The 22,732-nt window shown below is 43.6% G+C and overlaps 4 protein-coding genes across 7 annotated transcripts in view; 3 read left to right on the top strand and 1 right to left on the bottom strand.

Annotated features, from left to right (window-relative positions):
- c20h8orf33 (chromosome 20 C8orf33 homolog) overlaps positions 1-22,732 on the top strand; it is a 205,115-nt gene that overhangs the window by 3,396 nt on the left and 178,987 nt on the right. The window lies entirely within an intron of this gene.
- On the top strand, positions 117-5,334 carry anks3 (ankyrin repeat and sterile alpha motif domain containing 3). 2 transcript variants are annotated; one of them, XM_071926765.2, is made up of 16 exons: positions 117-171; positions 578-772; positions 881-1,079; positions 1,252-1,373; positions 1,462-1,543; positions 1,638-1,755; positions 1,900-2,049; positions 2,469-2,594; positions 2,818-2,933; positions 3,041-3,205; positions 3,338-3,462; positions 3,585-3,726; positions 3,851-4,106; positions 4,212-4,283; positions 4,374-4,465; positions 4,578-5,334. In XM_071926765.2, the coding sequence occupies exons 2-15, from the start codon at positions 606-608 to the stop codon at positions 4,454-4,456; spliced, it is 1,923 nt and encodes a 640-aa protein (XP_071782866.1). In that variant the 5' UTR covers positions 117-171; positions 578-605; the 3' UTR covers positions 4,457-4,465; positions 4,578-5,334. The 2 variants fall into 2 exon arrangements, with proteins under 2 accessions (XP_071782866.1, XP_071782865.1); XM_071926764.2 differs by having other exon boundaries at positions 3,851-4,124.
- wdr24 (WD repeat domain 24) lies at positions 7,031-15,049 on the bottom strand. 2 transcript variants are annotated; one of them, XM_071926740.2, is made up of 12 exons: positions 15,027-15,049; positions 13,573-13,741; positions 13,345-13,423; positions 12,570-13,054; positions 11,649-11,826; positions 10,790-11,462; positions 10,477-10,589; positions 10,262-10,389; positions 10,025-10,129; positions 9,536-9,873; positions 8,658-8,842; positions 7,031-7,885 (listed from the first exon to the last, which is right to left on the bottom strand). In XM_071926740.2, the coding sequence occupies exons 4-12, from the start codon at positions 13,048-13,050 to the stop codon at positions 7,717-7,719; spliced, it is 2,370 nt and encodes a 789-aa protein (XP_071782841.1). In that variant the 5' UTR covers positions 13,051-13,054; positions 13,345-13,423; positions 13,573-13,741; positions 15,027-15,049; the 3' UTR covers positions 7,031-7,716. The 2 variants fall into 2 exon arrangements, with proteins under 2 accessions (XP_071782841.1, XP_071782843.1); XM_071926742.2 differs by having other exon boundaries at positions 13,577-13,741.
- LOC139932832 (uncharacterized) lies at positions 14,473-17,347 on the top strand. Of its 2 annotated transcripts, none has more exons than XM_071926745.2 (6): positions 14,473-14,536; positions 15,395-15,562; positions 15,704-15,797; positions 15,985-16,144; positions 16,437-16,589; positions 17,085-17,347. In XM_071926745.2, the coding sequence occupies exons 2-6, from the start codon at positions 15,432-15,434 to the stop codon at positions 17,264-17,266; spliced, it is 720 nt and encodes a 239-aa protein (XP_071782846.1). In that variant the 5' UTR covers positions 14,473-14,536; positions 15,395-15,431; the 3' UTR covers positions 17,267-17,347. The 2 variants fall into 2 exon arrangements, with proteins under 2 accessions (XP_071782846.1, XP_071782845.1); XM_071926744.2 differs by lacking the exon at positions 14,473-14,536 and adding an exon at positions 15,122-15,248.

The raw sequence follows: 22,732 nt of genomic DNA, 5'->3' as shown, positions 1-22,732 counted from the left end.
ATTGGTAATGCTATCTCCCAGACTGAGAAACAATATGCACTGTTTTAAATGAAAATTCTTCGCAGTACCTTTAAAGCAGGAAAGGAACAACCCGAGCACAATTGAGTGTGACACACACAACAAAAAGTTTCAGGATTCGGCCACTGAGAAAACAAACTGTACCTGTTGCCTGTAAGTTTAAATTATAAGACTGTTTTTTTCCACTGTTTAAAATATAGATCCTTTAGGTTGTTGTTTGACGGTTTTAATTATTGTTCATTTACTATATGTGGTGGGAGAAGTTTTCCGGGCTAACTTTTATCTCGCTAAGCTAACTAGCAGAGTCAAGTTTTGAGCGATTCGTTGCGTCCACACTGTACATTATTAACTAGAACTTACTGTTAGCTAGTGTTAGGTATGAGCTAGACTTCAAATGTCAGTGGTGCCTGCATTGAAGTAATTGCATGTCATAAGCTAATATTATTTAGGACAGTTCTTCGTATATTATAAAGTAGACTCCACACTGAACCCATGGATTTTAACTGAGCATTTCATCTTTGCCTTTAGTGCATACTCACTGATTCGCCTCTGTTTTCAGGTGTGAGGAGAGAAGAGTAGAGGTGAAAATGTCTGAATTGAGTGACGAGGCCAGCGAGTCAGAGCAGCTGGGTGCCAGCCTCTCCCTGTGGCTGGGTGACACCTTGGTCCGGCCTGAGGAGCTGGATGTCCCCCTGGACCTCCACACTGCCTGCTCTATAGGCCAGTATGATGTAGTGGCAGAGTGCATCAAAAAGTGAGTACTAACAATAATTATAACAACTAACAATAATACAATAATAATTACAACTACTGCCAGGTCCATTCATCTCTGTTTGCAGTCTATAATCTTGTGTCTTCTTAGAAAACAGGTGGACCTGGATGGAAAGAACGTCGGAGGCTGGACTCCACTGATGTATGCGTCTTACATTGGACATGACAACATCGCCAATCTCCTGCTGGAGGCCGGAGTGAATGTAAACGCAACGACTACCAAAGGCCTCACTCCGCTGATGCTGGCGGCAAGCTGCGGGAATGAAAGCATTGCTTACTTTCTGCTGCAGGTACAAAAGGCGCTATTGGACAGTAACAGTTCATGCCATGCTTTATCTGTGTTGTCAGTGTTTGAAATTGCCGTGTCAGTGTTTACAGTACATCTTAATTCGACAGGGACTAGTGTTATGTATTTTCAGTATGTCATTCAATATATGAAATGTTCTTTTGTTGCCCCAAAAGCAAGGTGCTGAGCTGGAGCTGAAGGACTCCAGAGGCTGGACGGCTCTGCTCCACTGCACCAGCACAGGCCACCAGCAGATGGTCAAGTTCCTGCTGGATAACAACGCGAATGCCAATGTGAAGTCAGTGTCTTCATTCATCTTCTTAACACTGAATTACAATCTTCCATTTAGTCTGTGAGGTTTCTTATGAGGCTTTTTCCATCCACAGGGAGCCAGTGTCTGGTTTCACTCCCCTGATGGAGGCTGCTGCTTCTGGGCATGAAATCATCGTTCAGTACCTGCTGGACCATGTGAGTAGGATACCGTCCTCTGATACGCTCTAACTGATCTACTACTCCATCTGATCCTGACAGCTGTTTTTTATCGACGCTTATGCACTAACAGAAGGTGAAAGTAGATGAGAGGAACGCTAAAGGAGAGACTGCCCGCGCCCTGGCGATGATGTACGGCTACACCAAGATCGCCAGCCTCATTGACTCACGTTCTCCAAAAGTCAAACCAGGTACAGTGACATGTCTTTCAGCAGTATTAAAGAGCTTAATGTTTTCTATTCATTGATACTTTTTTCTGGACTGTCTATAAACCTTTGTAAGTCTGTCTTTGCGGTTTTCTGATGGGTTCTCTGTCTGCGGTTCACCCCCGTCAGAACACTTTGAGGACCTGAGCTCCTCTGAGGACTCGGACAGCGCACCTCCGAGGCCGAGGCCGAGTCGGAGCCGCACTAAAGGCCTCAGCATCCACGATGGGCCCCAGGCCATCGCCAAGTTCCGAGTAGGAGGCACCAGCAAACTCTGTGGTAGCGTCACATAGGTTATCCCATCCCATCTCAAATCCGCCAAACTGTTTGCATTTTTTGCATACCAATTACACTTTGCAATATCAGAGTGTGGTGGTTCAGGTTGGGAAGTTATAATACACAAAACCTCCCTCCTCTCCTGCCCCTTCCCTGCTTCAGCCCACTTTGTGTACAGTTAATGGATTTCCCCTGATTGGCTCAACTGCCTGACTGCCTCTGTATGTTGAGATCCAATAAACTGAATCATGGCAAATATGAGAGGAAGTAAAGTTGAGGACAAACCTGTATTTACATGTTAAATTAACCATACAGAGATGACTGTGGTATGAAGCACTTAATCAGTGACATGTTGCCATTAGTTAGTACTAGGATGACTTGGCACTGAATGGTTCAAGCTGGTTGTCTCTTCCTCCCTCTAGAGCCTCCTGCCGCGCCGCCGGGCTACATGACGTTCCGGGACATTGGGGAACAGAGCGAGGGGATCTGTTACCGTGATGTCACCTCGCCCATCAACGAGCTGGACGGCCAGAGCAACAGCAGCAGAGGTCTGAAACTTACAAGACTGACAACCCATAATAACCATACTGTGGTGTGACACCTATAGTACATCTGTTGAACAGTAACATCCCTTTGGAATAAATGCACCACAAGAAATCTTAATGTTGCTATGATCTTTGATTAACTCAAGGAAGATTTTAGAAATCCTCCTCCATCAGCTGTACTGTGTGTCTGCCGAAACAACCGAAATACTCTGTGATCCTCTTGCAGATGAGAGTCCGTTCTTCGACAACGACATGCCGACCATGAGGAGCAGCAGCAGCAGCAGCGAGGGCCTGCCTCGGGTGATCGGCCTTAGCTGGGAAGGCTCTGTGGAGAGCAACGAGGTGAAAACACATGAGAGCACTTTAGAGACACAAACCAGAATAATGTTTTAACTAAGCACCATTGTTGGATATCACATTGACACAGACAATGCACCTTTGTCCAACAGGACTCAGACCAGTGCAAAAAGAGCAGCTCTCGCCGAGTCAACAAGGGTCATCATTCAAAAGGCAAAAGTCGACATGGCAGCAATGATGCAGCTCAGTCCGGTGGCACAGGAAACTGCGGGATGCGCTCGCCTGTTGGTCATCCTCCTTCCTACACTGGTCCCAAGGCATGCCTGTGCTTGCTCAAGTTTTTGTTATACCAGTAATAATGACCTTTACTGCATTATGTTTGGACCATTTTATTCTTGACTGTCTTTCTGATTTTGGGTTCTTGACCTATAATCTTTTTATTTGAGTAGGATCTTGCAGAGTTCTTGGAGCAGATTGGCTTTTCTAAGTACCTCCCCGTACTGGAAGAGCAAGACATTGACCTGAGGATATTCCTCACCCTCACTGAGAATGATCTAAAAGAAGTAGGGATCACGTAAGAGATTTAGGTCCTTCTTTCACATTTACCACAGTGCATACTGTGTGAAGACCTTGCCAGTTGTTCACATTTCTGTTTGCTTATGGCATAAAACACTGAATCTGTTGCTGGCACTGCAGATTGTTTGGACCAAAGCGTAAGATGACCTCAGCTATTGCAAGATGGCACAGCAGCGCTCGACCGCCGAGTGACGCTCTGGAACAGGCCTACGCTGACCAGCTTGAGGCTGAGATGCAGGAGATGGCCATTCAGCTACACAAGGTAACTGCTAAGCTAACCCTGACTGTAACTGCCATACAGACACTAAATATTTCAGCTATGGTTGTTCCTTAAGTTACTGAACTGACTGACACCTGACTGACTGACCCTCCTCTCCCCATACAAGCGCTGTGAGGAGGTGGAGAGCCTGCAGGGCCAGGTGTCTCAGGAGAAGGAGTTGCGTACAGTGATGGAGGGATGTCTCATGGAAGACAAGATGGCGTGGAGGAGGGTCCACGCCGAGCTGGTGGAGAACCACCGGCTGGCCCAGGAAATCAGCGCCACGCTGGTGAAGGCCAGGGCCTGTCGCACAGAACTGCTGTCCCGCCTCAGTACTGATGGGAACGGCAGCCCTTATCCTGGCGGGGAAGATAAAACGAAAGGTGACACTGGTGTTAAAGGTGGGTTCAAGCGTGTTAGGTTGGATAGGACCTTGACAGTGTCTGCAGTAAATCACTTAAACATTTTTTTTTCACTTGTCCTTGTAGCTGGGGAAAGCTTGAAGCCCTGCAGTGCTGTAGAACTAATGAAAAAGCTGGATTCCTATGAAGAAGAACTGGGTAAGATGGTGTAATGCTGAGTGATCAAAGTGGTGTTGTGATGTCAGTGGAGTCGTCTTATGCTGGTGTCTGGTTGTTTCATCATACCAGCGGGGACCCTGCAGACGGTGCTGCAGAGCCTGAGGCGACTGAGCGTCCCGGAGAAAGTCACAGACAGCTGGGAGCGGCCTTAGCCTTCACAGGTGAATCCTTACAACAAATTCTCCGGCGTTATCAGACAGATACGACATGAACAGCTTTACTGCTGGTACTACTAAATCAAATGAGGACAAATTGCTTTTCTCGTCTTTGTAGGGGGCTTCTGCCAACGCTGACGGAGGGTGAGCGTACCACCCTGAACAAACTCAATGGAATGGGAGAAGGCCAAAGATGAGGCCGGCCCTGCCTGACCAGAGAGGCTGGAGGAGTGAAGCCGCTGGCCAGCTGCTTTTCCAGGAACGGCTGAAGGACCGGAGCTGGCCAGACACGGACAAGGCCAAGGCCAACGGCAGCTACTGCAGGGAAATGACAAGCAGGCAGGAAGGGTAACTGACCCACACATGCTTGTGCTGGTGTGTATTGAAAGTGCACAGAGAGGAGGATGGACTGACTCGCACGGTCCTCTATGTGAGGATCAGAGGCGGTCATGCTGTGAAGCTTCTCTACCCAGATGAAGTAAAATGTTTGTACCTTCAGTGCTTTTTTCCTATATGAAATGTGGAGTAAATTATGATTATGCCACCAATCAATGAAAGTTCAGAGGTAAATGTATTATAGTAGTCTGATCACTTAATCAAAATCATCTCTGTAGAGCGATGCTTTACGATTTGAATGAAATTTACTCATTTGTATGCTGTTGCTAGGTGTCTGGAAATATAGTCCTGCTGAATGCAAGTTCAAGAGCTGAAAAGCTCATACAGGGGAAAAATGTCTGTGAAAACTGTCAGTTTATTATTTACAGCACTACATTATGATACACCAGGAAGGGTCCTTTCTATCCATTTGAATTATATGGACATTCCCTAATGTAACTGCAGAGTGCTGAATTTTCAAAATAAAATGATTGAATACATCTTCAATATATCGACCCGTTTTTAGAGCAAAACAGCATTTTACTGTTCCAGCTTTCTGTCTCGAAGCACAGAAATATTTTGCCATCCAATTGCTGATTTCACCCAGTGTTGCAAGCTTCTGAACTCCAATCTCAATTAGTAGACGATCAAGTTGTCAGGTAGAATTGCCATGTAGCTCCACTTTCTACACAGGTCATACTTAAAACTTAATCTGTTTTACCCTGAAATCCCTCCAAACCTCTGAAATACAGATAGGTCCAAGAATAAACCCGAGGAGCCTCCACGGATAATGAAACGGTATCACTGAAACATACTGACAATTGTCTGTTTGATAGATATGATGCAAACCAGTCAAGTGCGGATCCAGAAATACTCGCCAACAGCTGAACCATTTTTCAAGAGGGACACAGCCAGCATCAACATGCATTAGAATGCCGTTAGGATGACCTGTGTCAGTGCTATGTTTAAGATAACCAGGTTAAAATTAATCAAAAATGTTAGGTTATGCAATAATTTACATATCTAATGAGAGAAAGGTGTGAAGGACTACCAACATGCAGATTTACCAAGAGAGAAAATTCTGGTTGGGTGGTGGGTTGGAGATGGTTAGTGAGTCTTCAAGGACCAGCATCACTTTTCCCATTAGATCATTGTCAGACAAAATTTTCTTACCACAACCTTGTATGACATTAATCTTGCTGGAACGGTGACAGTCTTGGCAAACGCCGCTCAAACAGCCCCAACAACTGCTGGTCATCAAATAAGCAAATCTGAATTGGCACCAATTAATCACACTGAATCTGTACAAACATACACTTGTGTCACTTGGTCTTAACATGCACCATGCAGTTGCCATCAGGATACACAGGATTGGGATTTAACATGGATGGATTCTTACGCTAACAGTCAAATTTCACAACACAAACACAAGACTGGCCTCTTGACGTATATCTGGACGGCCCTCATCTCCACAGTAAAAGAGACTGTTCATCCACACTTGTACACCGGTGGTGAGATACACAAATTATCCACATAGGACAATCCTGCATGGCCAGCCGATGAATGCAGCACACACTGGGTCTAGGGAAGAGAAGTGGGCTTGTGACTGGAAGGTTGCCAGTTTGAATTTCTGGGTCTGTCTGGGGAAAATGTGGTTGGGGAAAGTGAATGAGTAATGCTCTTCGCTCCCTTAACTACCATGGAGATGCCCTTGAGCGCGGCCCTTTACCCCCACTACTCCACTGGAGCTGCTCAGCGGCAGAAGACTAGCTGTACTGGGCGGCTGCCAGGTGTCAATGTGGGCAACTGTATGAATACGAAGCAGAGTGCGAGTTCAATCGACTCACCCTGGATTACAACCAAATTTCCCCCCTTTTGTACAAATCTGGTGCACACAGACTGTTTAACTGGTTCCACTTGCTTTTAAAAAACTAAATGCGGGGTGTGAGGATGTTCACCGTTATGTAAAACATTGAGTCTACAAATGCAGCCAAAAAGTACCATGCATCAACAAAATTCAATTAATTTGAGTTGTGCTTAATTTAGTGTGATTAATCAGAAAATCTGATTTATACATGTGACAGATATGGACGATTAAGTGCGATAAGTGAAGCTATGAAAGAAAGGCAGGTTAAAAAAACAAACACGTGGCATTTAAATATTCCTTATGATTCATAGACCAGGTTAACTTCTGTCTCAATATGTATTGCTTTAATAGAGTGCTAACCATGAGCAGCTGACCAACAGCTCAACTGTTAATAACACTTTAATAATAATAATAAACTGTAAATAATCTCATATAAATCAATTAAACATTATCCATAGTCCACCAAAATAGTTTTTATGTACATATTTAGCAGTCCATTTAATATCTGCAGATACTTCTGCACAGACTTCAGAATTTTACTGATGGGTTAAAAACAAAAAAGGTAAAATGCAGCAAGTGTGAATTCACCAATTATTGCATTCAGTTTTGAATGTCTGTCAAATACTTCCGCCCATGCAGAATTTCACCAGTGGGTTTAAAAACAAAAAGGCAACTCGAATGCAAATATAAATTCACATATAATCGTGTTTACTTCTGAATGGCTGTGACGGACTGTCCGGGAGAGACCGCTTGAGTGTGGGACGAACTCGAAACGCTCAACATAATAAATCCCCTCCTCCTTCGGACTCAATGCATCCTCCAATGAATCACACTTGAACACCCACACAGCCATCTTTCTTTCTTTCCACCGTGACAAGAGGCGATGGAATGTGGGCCCATGTGGAGGGATGAAGACGTCTCGTTCGTCTGCGGTGTGTGTGTGTGTGTGATCCAGGCCGGTTTGAGGATCGTTTCCCACAGAGAGCCGGCTGTGTGACGGGTCAGGTGTGCCGGGTCAGGTGTACTCACACAGGTGACCGCAGCCGGCCGGGCAGTGGGAGCTGCTCTTCAGCCAGTTCATCATGTGCTCCAGATGCCCGCCGTGGCTGCAGCCCTGACACCACACAAACAGCCCCTTCACCACATGGTGGCACACCGCACACACACTGGCACACTGGTGGCACCTGGAGGAGAGGCACAGGACTCTGGTCAGAGCTTGATTCATGTCAAAATTAAATGTATATTCTATGTATGCTAATCACACATAGAATCTGCATATTATGAGAAAAGATAGCAACAATACTCCTAGGGAGAGAAAACCTTTACTTCTACTGTTTAAGAGTGGCAACGTGCAACATTTTAACATCAATAAATCATTACCACATTAATGTTGAGACAGTATAACTACCGTAAACAAAGGAGACCATTACTGAGAAGATTGGCAGTCTCTATATTGCATTTTACATTGTTCGCCACCGGATCAGATTTCATGGGAAATCTGCTGTATTGTTTTATGGTATAAAACAGGAAAACGGACGTTGTTTTTCCTGCGCAAATGGAGCTAAAGCTTTCAGCGTTTCTCACAATGGCAGATGGTGGAAAGAGTGAAATGCTGATGGTGAATTTCGATGTTTATCCTTTTCAATACAGCTAAAAAGAAAACAAACGCACCCAGAGTGATGCCAGGGAGAGGGAAGTGGGGCAAGTAGCAACATCCTCTTTGTGACAGAAAGCAACAGGTTTTATGGGAAATGGGATCTTAATTTTGAACCACTAACAATACCACTGGTGTGAGAGAGAGGCTACCAGTCGTCTCCACCGTAGTCTCATTTGTTTACAGTAATTATACCAAGGTATCACAATTAATTTCACAATGATATATTGAGGTTTAAAAATGCTACACGTAGCACTTTTAAATTAACTGGACAACAAATTCAGGTGATGCGATGGTCATACCTGTCACAGATCCAGCCCTTGTTGCTCATAGGCCGTTTGCAGTTGCTGCAGTTGATGTGCAGTGTGGTGGATGCCTGGTTCAGGCAGGTGATGGCGCTGCATGTGCTCAGCTTGATGACCTCATTAGACACGTTCCACAATTCGAAGCGCTGCAGCAGATCTATGTAGGACATGTACCAGTGCTCCTGAAATGGAAACAGCACTCAAGTTAAGGCGTTTTTCATTTTCTAGTTCATAATTCCTTTTTCTAGACTGTAATGTTTTGACTGAATTTGAAGATTTTGTTTGGTGTTCAATACATGTTGATAGTGGCTGGGTGACATGACTTAACTATGACATGTCATGCTACAGCTGAAACAAAAAATATCATTATGTATATATACAGTATATATATATATATATATATATATATATATATATATATATATATATATATATATATGAGATATGAGATGACAGTAGGTCTACACCTACATAAAATGTATAGTCATATATAGTCTTTCCAGACTTTTTGTCCACATCCAAACTTCTCAAGACCTGAACATTATCAAACGATTTGTCCATACTACATCAGACTTTTAATTGTATGTGCAAATAAATAAATAAAATAAAACTACAATTTCCCAGATCTGTGTAGGAAATGTACAACCAAAATGTAGTGTTGGAGTGAACAATTAACTTCCATGATCTATATGTATGTATGTATGTGTTAGTCAAGAGTTGCTTATCTCATGTATGTATATGACTGATGATTAAATTCTTTGCCAACAACAGAATCCAAAGTTCTAGTCCATGAAATGGTTCAAATGCAGTAAACACAACTGGATTTCAAAGCAGTTGTTACTATACTACGACACCAGTCCTTCTTTCCCTCTGACCTGGGTAAGGTCGTCGATCTCTTTACGGATTCGGTCCCCCAAGACGATGAGCACGGACACGGCCATCTGCACGTCGCCCTGCTCGGCGTAGTAGCTCAGCATCTCCCGCACGACAGGGCAAAAGAAGCTGGAGGGCAGGTGGGGGCTGAACAGCGACTGGGAGATGGAGATGAGCGAGAAGGACTCGATGGGCGTCAGGCACATGACCTCCGCCTCGTTGCCGCTGACGTGCGGTGAGTCGGCCTTGTCCTGCTGCAGGTGCTCAGGAGCGGAGGGGTTATCCATGATCTCGTGGCGTAGCTGGAAGGCCTCCTGGGGCAGAGTGTACTCCTGCTCTTCTGTTAGGACACAGGGAGCTCAATTAAGATTGGACAAAAGACTAGAGGAGACACAAAGGTCTGAGCATGGAGCCGGTTATAAATAGCACGCACTGAGGTAAGCAATTGTTAGCCAGATATAATAACATTTAGTTCTTGGACTGAGACTGACCTGTCTGGTTATCATGTTCCATAGAGTAGAGGTCGTCGTCATCCAGCTCAGCATCACCGAACATGTACTCTGCCTGACCCTCACTGCCCTCCGTCTCCTCGTTTTCTGCAGGGAAACAGAATGAATGAAAGGTATTGTTTATACTAGTCATGAACATCAGACATACAACATATGGACATCAAGGTTTTCTCATTGCCCAGATTTGAAAATGGCCTCAGAAAGTTTAGGTAATCTCACCATCATTATTGTTGCTGATGTGGGAGTTCCCAGGCTCCAGGTGGATGTTGTCCTGTCTGCTCTCACCTTTACTGCGCTCCAGTCTACTCTCTGTGCCCATCCCAGAACCCATTTCCTTCATACTGAAACTGGAAAGCATACCACAACATTAGCTTTGTTTAGTCTCTAAATGAATGGCATTACTATTATTTATATAAGTTGAGCGGTAAATTTACCTGTTCATTAAAGGCAGGGTGCCCAGTTTACTGATGTTGTGGTTTGGACCAGGCGTTGTGAGGTTTGCTGGGTCTGAGAACATGATTCTCAGCATGGTCCATGTTGTTGAAACCTTTATTTTGAAGAAAATAGAATAAACTCGGTTATATACTGCATACAATTAAAAGAGATAAAAACATTGATTGAGTAAGAATACATAAAACAACATAAGCAGGGACTGACTCCTCAAAACCTCAAACCTCAAAACTTCAATGGGCTATTTGAAAATAATATGCCTAAATACAGATTTCTTCCCTGAATGATCGGACTGACCTGAGGTCTGTTGAGCTCCCGGGCCACCTTAGCATTGTGATCACACAGCTCAGCAAATGGCTTCCCACTGAGGAGGTAGAGTCGTGCTGTCTTGACAAACCAGTCCATACGGTTACTCTCCAAGTCCGTCTCAAAGACGCTGAGAGCGCTGGACACATGGGCAAACTGTTCTGTCGGGTCGGGCTTCTTGAAGAAAAAGATGGGATAGCGGCGGTCGCCACCAGGATAGGGCTTCCTGTTGGCATCACTGCTGATCAGACTCTCCTTGGCAGCAAAGGCCAAGTCTCCAAACAGTCCAAAGCACAGGCCCTCGGGGTTAGCCTTGTCCACGGGCCGGCTGGCGTCCTTGAACATATGTTGGTAGAGTGTGCTGTCCTTGGAGCCAGAAAGCAGGAAGTAAGGATCGTGCTGGTGGCGCCACACGATGCCAGTGGTCACATCCTTGTGTTCCTCAAAGGTGGCAAAGGGAATAAAAGGTCTGCGAACATCCCACACATAGATGTTGTGGTCCACCATCATGGAGCAGGTGGCCAAATGCCATTTCCTCTCTGGGCGCCACTTGACTCGTGCCACTGAGGCAATGGTCTGGACACAGTAGATCTCCTTGGCCCGGTTAGTGGTCATGTCCCAAACCTTCACCATCTTGTCCCTGCCTCCTGTGGCCAGCCATCCCCTAAAGAGGACAAGAGAGGGGTCCAGGCGTTAATGAGTGACGATATTGAACCAGACTCCGACAAATAAAAGCTTGACTACCTACACTTATAGTTAATGGAGAAGAAAACCTGAAATTTCCCATTTGTTTTGTGTCACAAAGTCACCATGACACTTTGCGATCTTTTCTATTTCACCATTTCCCTACCTGTCATCAGGGTGCCAGTCACAGCAGAACACGGGGCCAGTATGGGCGGTGAACATCCTCTCATATCGGTCCGGCCGTCTGATGTCCCACAGCTGGACGTTGCCATTCTCAAAGGATGCAGCGAACGTGAAGTAATCCTTCATGCTGAACTGGACGTCCCTTACACTCTCTGACTGACCTGGAAAAAGGTAATGAAAGGAAAAGAGGAATAAATATGGATGCAAAGATACTGCAATATCACTGATCATACCAATTCTGAGTACTAAACTTTTAAGTATCGACCTTTCCTGGGTGATATGGATTCATCACATTTCCTCAACAATATAAACTTGAACCATTAGTTTTGTGTCATTAGACAGAAATTAATTAGAGATAATTCCCTTTTCACCAAAAGCAATAACTAAGATTGCAAAGGGAAGGAGACATGTTACATGGCTCTTGGTATTGGATGTAATACTGGGTGGGGGAATTCCAATATTGAGATTCTATTTTAGCTTTAAATCAATCTGATATCCAATACCAGCATTAGTATTCTTGCATCCATAGAAAAAAAAAACATAGTACCTCACTGAACCAGAGGCGTGATTCATTTCTTCATTGCCAACAGCGGGAACATTACTTTTGTTCCAACACATTGGAGATTTGATTTCTCATTCAAAGTTGAAACTGTTTTATATTAATACAATGCAAATATGTGGTGCGAAAGTGTGAACGATCAGATGCAAAGACGAACAGAAGATGCTTCAATGACTACAGCTCAAACTACTGGTGAATTTCAGTAACCCTGAGCCAGTTCCACCTAATCGCACATTAAATTGATTTTTCTATCATAGCTGCACAGTTCTTTTTTGTGCAAAAAACTTTAGTCTTCTGTTTCGCTTGAGGGAATAATTACAATCTAATGCTGATCACGCCTCCTACCTGAGAAAGTGCTGACAGACTCCTTCTTGCGCAGGTCGAAGCACTTCATGTAGCCGTCCTGTGAGCCGCTAAGCAGCATGTAGACCTCAGTGGGGTGGAAGCACACCTTGTTGACAGTGCGCTTGTGTTCAGTAAAGAGCTGATCCTGCTTGTTACGGGACGGCTTTCCCAAGTTCCAGGTGACCACCGCCCCGTTGGTGGCGGCTGTGGCCAGCAGGTTCTCCTCCATCTGGTGCCACATGACATCCGCACAGCTGAAGTTCAGCGAGGGTTTGCGTCCTACGCGGAGATTCAGCTTCTCCACAAACTGCTCCTCCTCAAGGGTGTAGATCTTGAAGATGTTGCGGCCGGCCACCACCACCTGCGTGGCGTCACGGCACACGCTGATGGCGTTGGCGGGGGCGTCCAAGTGGCAGAACATAGTGCGGCCACTGATGGCACTGCTACCAAGGGCTGTGGTAACCCGCGACATCTTCTCCATGTTCCTGGTACAGAGAATAGTGATAGTGTTTGGGTTTAGGGACAATAAAAGTGACAAGCTGTGGTTTGCAAATTCACTTGACTCTGCAAGAGTTGTGTATAATCTTATCTTATCTTATGCAAAAATGTTGTAAGGCAATTCAAAATTTCACCAGAAGATGGCACTCCAGCAAACTGAAATGCTGAATTTATCTAAGGTGCAGTGGAGCAGGAGTGGTGGCAGTGTCTCACACACAAAGCAGTGCACAGTATACCACTTTAACATATAACGCAACGCACCTGCTGCAGGACTTACTTGGTGTAGAAGTGCTGGTCTTATCAATGTCTGCAGCAACACAGAGTCCTCTTCATGCGCTCCCGTAACAGCCAACTTGCTAGGGAGAGATTAGCATGTCAGCATGATACTTAGAAACCTTTTCCTCTGTCCTGTTTATTCAATGGGATTCTCTATTGGGTCAGCAAAAGTCGTCTTAGACTCTCTGGGTAGAATAATAGTTCTGACAGATGCCGAATGTGTCCTTACCTACAGGAAAATGGTCCTCTATTGGTTGGTTCATCAACACTGTCACCTCCTTTTGCTGGAGGCACATGACGGTCAGTTTCCTACTCCCAGCTCTACAGAGTCAAAAGTGAGATATCATACAAGGAGGCCCTGGGTAAGGTCACACCACCCCAAAGAATGCCACACCAACCTGCAAAGAAAGAAGGGAAAGATATGAGTGTTATGGTTGGAAGCACCTGCTCATCATGCAAAACAGCAGGTGCATTAATGCTGCACCAACACTGCAGTCACAGGACATTTTGACATTTGTGTTCGCTTCTGGGTTACTGCTGCAGTTACTCCAGCGTCTAGTGCGCACACACTATGTGACCCATCTAGCTCCATGCCTTCTAGTCCCAACGGCCTCAAGACGTGACTGCAATTCATTTGCATTTACGTATATTTAGTCCCAGCGCGACCCTCGCAATACCTTGGAGGAAATCTTGACCACATACCGTACGGCAAGAAGCGGTTGGTCCACAACGGGTTTTGACGATAGCTTCATATGGGAGCTTGTGCAAAATAGAAATAGACATTCAAGGGTCGATTTCGTTGTTAAATTAACTTGCTATGTCCCAGAAACTGACTCCTTCCATCAGTTTCCCTGCTGCGCAAGCGCCATTCTCCGCCTGCTTCTTGCACTCGCAGATCAAGTTTCAAAATAAAAGCAATTCGCTGATCAAACCAACCCATCAAACCCAATACATAGCATCAAATACCATTGTACGGATACGGCACTGTGACTCTGAATAGAACTATTGGCATGTGTGTTGCTCTTATTTTGAAATAGCGCTTGCGCAGTGGGACAAATTATGTTTTAAATTGACTTCAACAACGAAATCAAACTTTTTGAGCGCCTACCTTTGACATATATCTGTTCTGTAGATACTCGAGGGGAAACCATTGCATCACAACCCGTTTTCCACCGACCGCCTCTTGTTGCACGGTATGTGGTCAATAATACTCATGCATTGGTCAAGTTCGGTTTCAATATGCAAATAAATTGCAGCTACATCGTGACGTGTGGCCGTTCGGGCTAACTTTACGTTACATGGCTTGGTGTTTTGCTTGGCGTTACTTCACTTCAGAATGAGCGGCATACATAGCACAATCGAGAACAGCAAGATGTCTTTTTTTCCGATGGGAATTGTAAAAATGTAAACAGCCAGCAGATCATGTTTACTTGGCTGGTGGCTAGAAATAGCCAACCTCAGCTAGCTACACGGTGCACTTGCAACATAAACATGAGTCGAATTAGCTAACGCTAATTTTAGCTAGCTAAACTAGCGACCAAGCACTCTTGCAAGAAGGAAATGGTTCACATAGCTAGCGTTACGTTTTGCAGATATGTCCAACAATATCAGAAATGGCAAATAATTTCCTCTACTAGGTAATAGTTCAAATAAAAAGTAAATAGAGTATTTCAGAGGACTAACCTTCTGAAACTGTTGCTCACTGCTTGGAGCACCGGAAATAGTATTTTGCTCTCATGTCTCGCGCTGTTCTCGCGCGAATTCCGTATTCCATAACGGAAGCATCTTGCTACAGTTCATTCACGACTTAGTGAGCGACCAATTCTTTTTGTTTTAGTTGTCCTTCAAACCAGGTACCAAGGTGAACAGGACATCTACCGTGGAGTCAAAGCGAGAGAGATCTGGGTGTGAAGGATAATATATTCTCATATCTGTTTTTCTACATTGGACTGCACTAATCGCACAGTATTCCCTTGTTGTAAAAGTTGTAAAAAGCAAGTGCACTCAGATTGGGTTGTGACAGTATATTTCCATTTATATCTTCTCTGTAGGTAATGCTTTAATCTCCTTAACCCCTTGCACGCTGCCATGAGTGCCCTGTTTGCCTGTGAGGACACAGCCCAATGGAGAAAGATATATGATAAATACTGGGAAGTGGTGGAGGCTAAGTCCATTGGGAAAGGCAAGAAATCTGGAAAGCTGCTGAGCCTTGACAAATGGTAATTATAATTTGGTCACAGCAACAGTTACAGGATCATTTTCAGCTTCACTTGATTATCCTGAGGTATAGTGCCATCACACTGTGATAAATGTTGACAAGAAGAAAAGTAAGTGATGCTGAACTGTGTGTATCTGGCCAGGTACCAAGAGGAGCTGCCCACAGCCATTGCAAGTCGATCTGACAAATATGCCAGTCTGTCGGAGCTGGTGAAACTGATGGAGTGGAAGCTCACTGTAAGTCTTAGTGTATAGACACAATCAAAATAGCCCCATGTAACTTCAATATAGCCAAACCAAGCATTTTGTCATATTTTTACAGAACATAATCCTTCAAAATGTGTTTTGTACATTGCACTTGCCAATAACAGGCTGTCAGCACACACCAGCTCTGTTCTTGATGGGCCCCATGTGTTTTCTGCAGAGAGGGAAGTTCAGGCCGCGTCTGCAGCAGCTGGTGGCCTCCAACAGCGAGGAGACTGTGGAGAAATGCTCCAGAAAGGCCTTCAGCCTCCTGCCGGATGTGCAGGCAGCCATCGCAGAGCTCAGCACCCTGAAAGCTCTCGGCCCAGCCACCGCCTCAGGTTAGCACAAGGACTGTATTCTGTGTGTGAGCGCACTGAAATGTACCTGCTTCAGATAAATGGATCACAGCATCCAGAGAAAGAATTCACCCTGAAAAAATGTCTGAGTGATTCCCCTAAAGGACTAAGTGATTGCCTTGTCATTAAGTGCAATAAAGCTTACACAGCTCGACTGAATGGCTGGGAGTCCCTGCCTTCTGTTTAAGTACAGTTAAAATTCGGGAAACATCAGCCATGTGGTTCATGGCCACAGTTTAGCTTGGCATAAGGCTGACTGTCCATTTTGTTCCAGCTGTGTTGGCAGCAGGAGCTCCGGAGCAGGCTGCGTTCATGTCTGATGAGGCTGTGGAGAGCGTGCCTGGACTGAAGCCCGTCCAATACACAGCCAAGCACTACGCTCTCTACCTGGGCAAGGTGGTGGAGCGCACTAAAGCACTTAACAAAGGTGAGGCAGAGACTGGGACAGTAGGCTGCTTATAGTTTCACTGTTATGCCTAAATCTGCAGTTTGTATTCTGCGTTACCCTTTGCCATCAAGGTACAAAATGTGAAACGAGAGCAGTTCATTTATACTTATCTGGGCCTGCATGGCTTTAGAGTTTTCTTTTTTTTGTGACCAAATTTTTTAAATTATTTTCTATTTCTTGCATCATATGAACAATTAACTTTATCTTCCCCATCCATTTCTGAGTTTTTTTTTTCTTGCAAATTTCTGACTCAAATTTCTGACTTACTCCCCTCCCCTCGGCTGTGGTAGAAAAAAAATGTCACCTACAATGGCCCTAATACTCTTCCGTACATGTCAGTTTCGTCTGTATTTCAAGGAAAAAAGTTTTCTGTAAAGACAGTGCAGTTGCTTTTCTCATTATGAAGGCTCTGTGCAAGATGTAAGAGAAAGGAAAGAGACGATGCGTCTGTACTGACTTCCCTCTCCTCCTCAGTGGATCCCCAGCAGGACTGGACGCCCCACCGGGTGGAGCTGTGTTTGTGGGCGTGGGCTGTAGCCAATCAGCTGCAGCTCCCGCTCCTGAAGGATGTGGTTGTGAAGGGCAGCAGTGTGAGCGATAACAACTCAGACTCAGACACTGACCAGAGACCAACAAAGAAGCTGAGAGCCAAATAAAAGTACATCAAGTTTTGCGTTTATTTTTACATGAAACCTGCTTTAACGTTTTGTACAATTTCTATTTTTTCAGAGTTAATAAAGCCTTAATATGAAAAAGAATCCATTGTACCTCTGATTTAGCTTGGTGATTGTGTTTTATTTTCTTGCATAACTCATTGGGTGAATCTTCAAAATGTTGTGTAAAAGCCTCTGACCCATTTTCAAGATCAATTATGCTCAATGTCTGAATGAACTAGGGATCTCATTATATGATTTGATACACTGGGGTTCACGATTCAATACAAACATGATACGATATAATAACTAGACGTTCAGTAACAAAGTGACTGTGCAGAGTTGTTTATTTCTGAGCCACAAATCTTTCTAGCAATGGTATTGGCCTGCTAGAATATAAACAATTTAAAAATGTCATTACAAAGTGTAAATATAATTTCTTGTGAAATTGTGATGGGCAAGCCGTCTCATTTGTGATTACTACAGCAAAATAAAACTGAACTAATATGATTCATTTTTCTGCCCCACGATACGTAATGTCACATTTTTGTATTGCGATATACTGAATTTCAGTATATCGTCCCGTCCTAGAATGAACATGATCAAAAATAACCATATTTGCTGCAACAGTGAACAAGTGGAAGTTCTTGTAATCTGCTCTGTGCACATGTGTTTAGCATGGATCCTGACTGATGATGATGTGCTTAAAGAGACTAAGAAGCAGTGGGACTATGGAGATGTTGCCACAGTATTGTTCTTTATTTATATTGTTCCTAAATTAAAGCAAGTACAATGAACAGTACAAAATAAAACAAAAATATATATATACAATATAAAATGGTTCCGTTCAGAACATTTAAAAAGTACAATAGATCGTGAAATAATTAATGAGGACTTTGATATAAATTATCCATATTTATGTAAATTTAGTTTTCCTTTAGTTTCTTCATGACCAAGAGAAAAATAGCTTCTGCTTTTTTTTTTGTAAACGCTGTATTGGTACAACCTCTGGTCTGGTTTTAGAGATTGAACCTCATAAGCTTGGCACCATTTTATCAATGCAAGTAAGCAGCTCATGAAAACTACCACAGCAGCACAGATGTGACTTCATACTAAACCATAGGAGGGAAACAACTCTCATTTTAAGAGGTCACTTATGATATTCTCATGACCTAGAATGGTCCAGGCAGTATTTGTGAACATGAAAAATTCTGTACCAAAGCTAGAAACCGGAAAACCAAGACTCTAGCGGTGCTATCAGTTACAAACCGGAAAATGTACCCTCATCTCCAGAAAGAAATCCTGAATAGTGTCACAGTCTTCCTTTTACTTTTTTGTTTTTACCAATTTATTCTCTGCGGAGCTTTACATCAGTGCGCCTTCACAGACTGAGGGACAAACTCTTCTCTCTTGTTTCTAGCTATGGGAGACATTGGTCAGTGTTCACTAATCAACACCAAACTGCCGCAGGGCATATTTCAAAACTAAACTTCAGTGGCATTCCCCTTTAAAGTTTAATATTCTTAACATTTAAGTTGCAATATAATGGATAGTGGTTAGATTGTGGAACTATGAAAATCTTCAAGCATTGGCATTCATGGATGCATGTTTGGTCAGTGTTGTAGTCGTCTGGGGAGCCTCAGGGATCCTTCACGGGGTCCCAGGAGTTTCATTTTGACATTATTTTACTAGCCAGTTAGCACAATGACAGAACCTGACCCTCTTTTATGTATTTTGAGGTTTTTTTCAAGATACCTATCTATTTGCGGGTCAATTTGGGGGATAAAGCTAAATGTATATATTTTTGGGGTTCCTTGGCATAGAAGTGCGAGAACCCCTGGACCAGTGTTATGGGTTTCAATGTCTATTTAAAAAGTTGAAAATTGAATGTACTGGTGAGCATCCAATGACTCTTGTTGTAAATACAGTTAGGTATCCATCTCTAGAGCTACAGTAGCCTGCTTTGTACCTGTACAGTCCTGCATTGAGAGTTACCCATAATTTAAGTAGCAACACACACTAAGAGAAGGCAACCTGGCCTGCTTGTTGGCAAGCAGCAATTCAGAGCAGCTACTGGATATATAAACAACTTCAGTTGATCTACAAATTAACAGTGCGCTGTATCAGTGATGCGGCTTCTTTCCTTGACTGATGCCACGCATGATGATGCAGAATATACTGTACAGCTAACAGCAAAGCAGCCCTCTTGCCCATTGCTTAGTTTTGGGTTTATATAACAAGGCATTGGGCATAACAGCACAATGGATTGGCATAAGGAGGTAATACCTAAAAAAGCATCAAAGAATGTTTATGGCAGTAGAACATATGGCACACAACAACATGTCAGTTAACCACATTACGATAAGTGCAAAAAAGCCCACCAATGACGAAATACAAGAACTGGGAATAAGAAACAGTAGTCAGAGAAATCTCAAGTATGCTGCTATAAAGTTATGTTGCATTTTTGAATCAGACAAGCACAGAAGTGAAAAGAACAGAAATAGTATTTTGGGGACAGCTCCATAAAAGAATCACGTCGACAAAGGTTCATGTATCAGTGAAAGTCTACGCAAAGTTGGCACTAACCGACTGTATCCCCCATCTTACTGACCTCTGATGAATAAAGACATGCCGACTCCCAGCCCAGCGAGGGGAGGATGCGGATTACCCAAAGTGATGGATCACATGTTATAGTAGGCTGCCCCTATTCATCTCATGCCATTCCTCACCATCCCTTCCTTATATTGTTGAAAACAAATGTCACTCAAACACAGCAATTAAATCAACATCATGCAACCTGTCAGATCCACTTATTAAAGGAAGATGTTCTGTTTACAGTCTAGCTTTGGGCTCTGGTGTATCCTCGCCACAGCCATGCATCATCCTGACATTGGGGGTGTTGTGATATGAAAGCACACACGCAGCTGCTTTACAGCCCCGCCGCCGTTTTATGAGGAGCGCCGCCTCCGTTCCCGCTCCTCCACTGCCGCTCTCCCTCCGTTGCTCACAAGCCTTACGTTGGCACAAACCACAACTGTCACATATGCCAGGCAGAGGATGAGAGTGGAGCCTCTGTCACACCTTTAACTCCTCTCCCTTCAGCTGAGCCGCCCTCTGAGTGCAGGAGAGGCTTCCTCAGACAGGGAGACGGCCTTTTAAAGGTGTGATGTCAGTGCTGTGTTTGGCTCAGGCTCAGGCCAAGCTAATTTGGCTAACACACGAGTAATAAACTACTCCTGCAAGCCGTTCCCCATCTGGTTAATTAAGATATATGCATCTCTCATATTCTCTTCCATTGACAATAGCATTGTCTGCTTCATACAGCATGGTTGCTGAGGGAGAGATTTGCATGAATAAACAATTTAAAGCTTATCGTACTAATTTGAGGGTAACTAAGGGTGGGGACATTTAGCTTTATGATAGGAGAAGAGCAATGAGTTTCATTTTTGAGGTTAAGGGGCAATGTGAATTTGTACGCCTTTGAGTTCAGTTCTGGTGTATTGTATGAAACATCCATGAGGGGAAAATATTCACAGTTAATGTGTTTTACAAAAACATAGCCATTTACTAGCCCTTTTAACAACCCATCTGGGTTCCTATGAATCTTTAGTTAAAGAGGCACGTTAACCTCCTCTCAGGCATCCTCTTTATCTTCATTATAGGCTAACAGGGTAAGTATGCATTATTCATCAACATATCTATGCTATCCCAAGCAATAATGTTCCATAGTATACACACAAAAGTTTCCATCATGAAGCCATTAATACCCTACATTGGCTAATCTTTTCATTTGTAGTTGTTAATTTCTTAAGATGGCTTATTCTGAGTATTTCATGCAGATTCCCTCATTACACATGGAGTCTTCTGTTACTACTGGCATTTTCTCGTGGAAGCCAGTGCTGAGGACTGTATTTATGACCAACTGTCAAGATTGGCAAATGCATAAAATTTTTTCTCAAGCAGCCAGTGGACATTCAAATGAATTATTGATTGAAAGAGTGAAAAAATGGAACATTGCACGAGTAAATGTAATTGCTATCCTTGCCTCAGCTTTCCAAAAGCTTGAATCAGTCTAGAGCTAATATATGGCGGGACCTCCATCCATAATTTGTTATTTGCAAAAAAGAGCTGCAGTGAGGCCTCCACACACTTGAGGAGAGAATTCGGGGTCTGGCATTCGCGCAATTAAGCTGTGACCACTGACAATGAATGGCGAACAAGTTGTAAAAATGAGTGTAGCTACATGAAAATATCTAATATCTCATACTTAGAGAAACAGTCCAGGGTTTCACAGGCATGTACTTGCACAGTTTGTCTTCTTCCACCTCACACCTCATCTGTTGAATAGTCACAATGGCAATATCATTTTCAGCCTCTGATCACACAAACAATAAAATAAATAAAAACGTGAACTGAAGCTCACCAGCAATCAATCAAATGGGTTTCAACCAACTAACACCTTTATTTCTCCTCGGCTTTTGCCCCTCTGTAAATTAGTTCTTTCTATGGCTTATTTTGTAAAGCACTAAAGATTTATAAAGTCAAGCGAACTTGAGTCATTGGTGCTCGTCTAAGAAACCGGGGGGGATTTTGCCTAACAGAATATTTTTCAGAGGATCAAAGCCATACAGTAGGAGTTATCAGAAGAACAACAATCATAGCATTAAGTTTGCACCATTTGAAACGTTTCTTTTTTTCCCCTAAATGAGGAAAAAATACAAATAAATATACTCTTAGTTATGAACATACAATATACACATCCACTATCAAATGAAAAACGGGGACAACTTAATAACACTCTTGTTTTTTTTTTATAGGTACATTCCTTTACAAAAGTATACAGTCCCTAAGAATGAGAAACTGAGGTATAGACTGGGCCTGACAGAGACCCCAATGCCCTCTGGGACACGCAGGTCAGAGGTCAGGTGATGACACATCCGCGCCCTCCCCAGTTCAGTCTGTTAGAGCGAGAACAGGCAGAGGCCAGTATGTTTCTGTTCATGTGTGTGTGTGTGTGTGTGTGTTTGTCTGTGTGTGTGTTCTTCTCTTCGGTTGCCCACGCTGACCTATGGCATCAGGCAGTGGTTGTTCTCAAAGTGTGTGTGTGTGTGTGTGTGTGTCTAGTGTGTGTGTGTGTGTGCATGGGATGACATATTTTACACGGCGCTTTAGCAAGGTTAACATAATGACACAGTAACATGGCGGCGCTCACTCGCTTGAAGTGATGACCACCGAGGAAATGATAACTTCAGTTCTCATTTTCTTACAAACTTCTTCCAACGTATCTTCTTTCCCCCTCGTTACACTGTCACTTTCCCATCTGCGTGTCGTGTGTGTGTTATATGTATTCTTGCGACTATCTGTTTCCACAGTGTAGGTATAATGTTATGCACATAGTATATAAAAGAGATGCCCTCTTCTTTTTAAAGACCCCATGAAGTGAAAATGACAGTGATGTTCCTAATCCTA

Source organism: Centroberyx gerrardi, chromosome 20 (genome assembly GCF_048128805.1).
Source record: "Centroberyx gerrardi isolate f3 chromosome 20, fCenGer3.hap1.cur.20231027, whole genome shotgun sequence".
Classification (NCBI taxonomy): Eukaryota; Metazoa; Chordata; class Actinopteri; order Beryciformes; family Berycidae; genus Centroberyx; species Centroberyx gerrardi.
This window is presented reverse-complemented; position numbering and strand designations above follow the sequence as displayed.

Bases quoted from the DNA above. Each gene is read 5' to 3' on its own strand.
- wdr24 (XM_071926740.2), bottom strand. From the start codon at position 13,050: ATGGAGAAGATGTCGCGGGTTACCACAGCCCTTGGTAGCAGTGCCATC. The intron at 9,874-10,024 runs GTCAGTCTCAGT...GTGTCCTAACAG, and splicing joins GGAACATGATAACCAGACAG to AAGAGCAGGAGTACACTCTG. The intron at 7,886-8,657 runs GTATGACCATCG...CCTCTCCTCCAG, and splicing joins AAGGGCTGGATCTGTGACAG to GTGCCACCAGTGTGCCAGTG.
- anks3 (XM_071926764.2), top strand. From the start codon at position 606: ATGTCTGAATTGAGTGACGAGGCCAGCGAGTCAGAGCAGCTGGGTGCC. The intron at 1,374-1,461 runs GTCAGTGTCTTC...TTCCATCCACAG, and splicing joins AACGCGAATGCCAATGTGAA to GGAGCCAGTGTCTGGTTTCA. The intron at 3,206-3,337 runs GCATGCCTGTGC...TTATTTGAGTAG, and splicing joins CTTCCTACACTGGTCCCAAG to GATCTTGCAGAGTTCTTGGA.
- LOC139932832 (XM_071926745.2), top strand. From the start codon at position 15,432: ATGAGTGCCCTGTTTGCCTGTGAGGACACAGCCCAATGGAGAAAGATA. The intron at 15,798-15,984 runs GTAAGTCTTAGT...TGTTTTCTGCAG, and splicing joins TGATGGAGTGGAAGCTCACT to AGAGGGAAGTTCAGGCCGCG. The intron at 16,590-17,084 runs GTGAGGCAGAGA...TCTCCTCCTCAG, and splicing joins CACTAAAGCACTTAACAAAG to TGGATCCCCAGCAGGACTGG.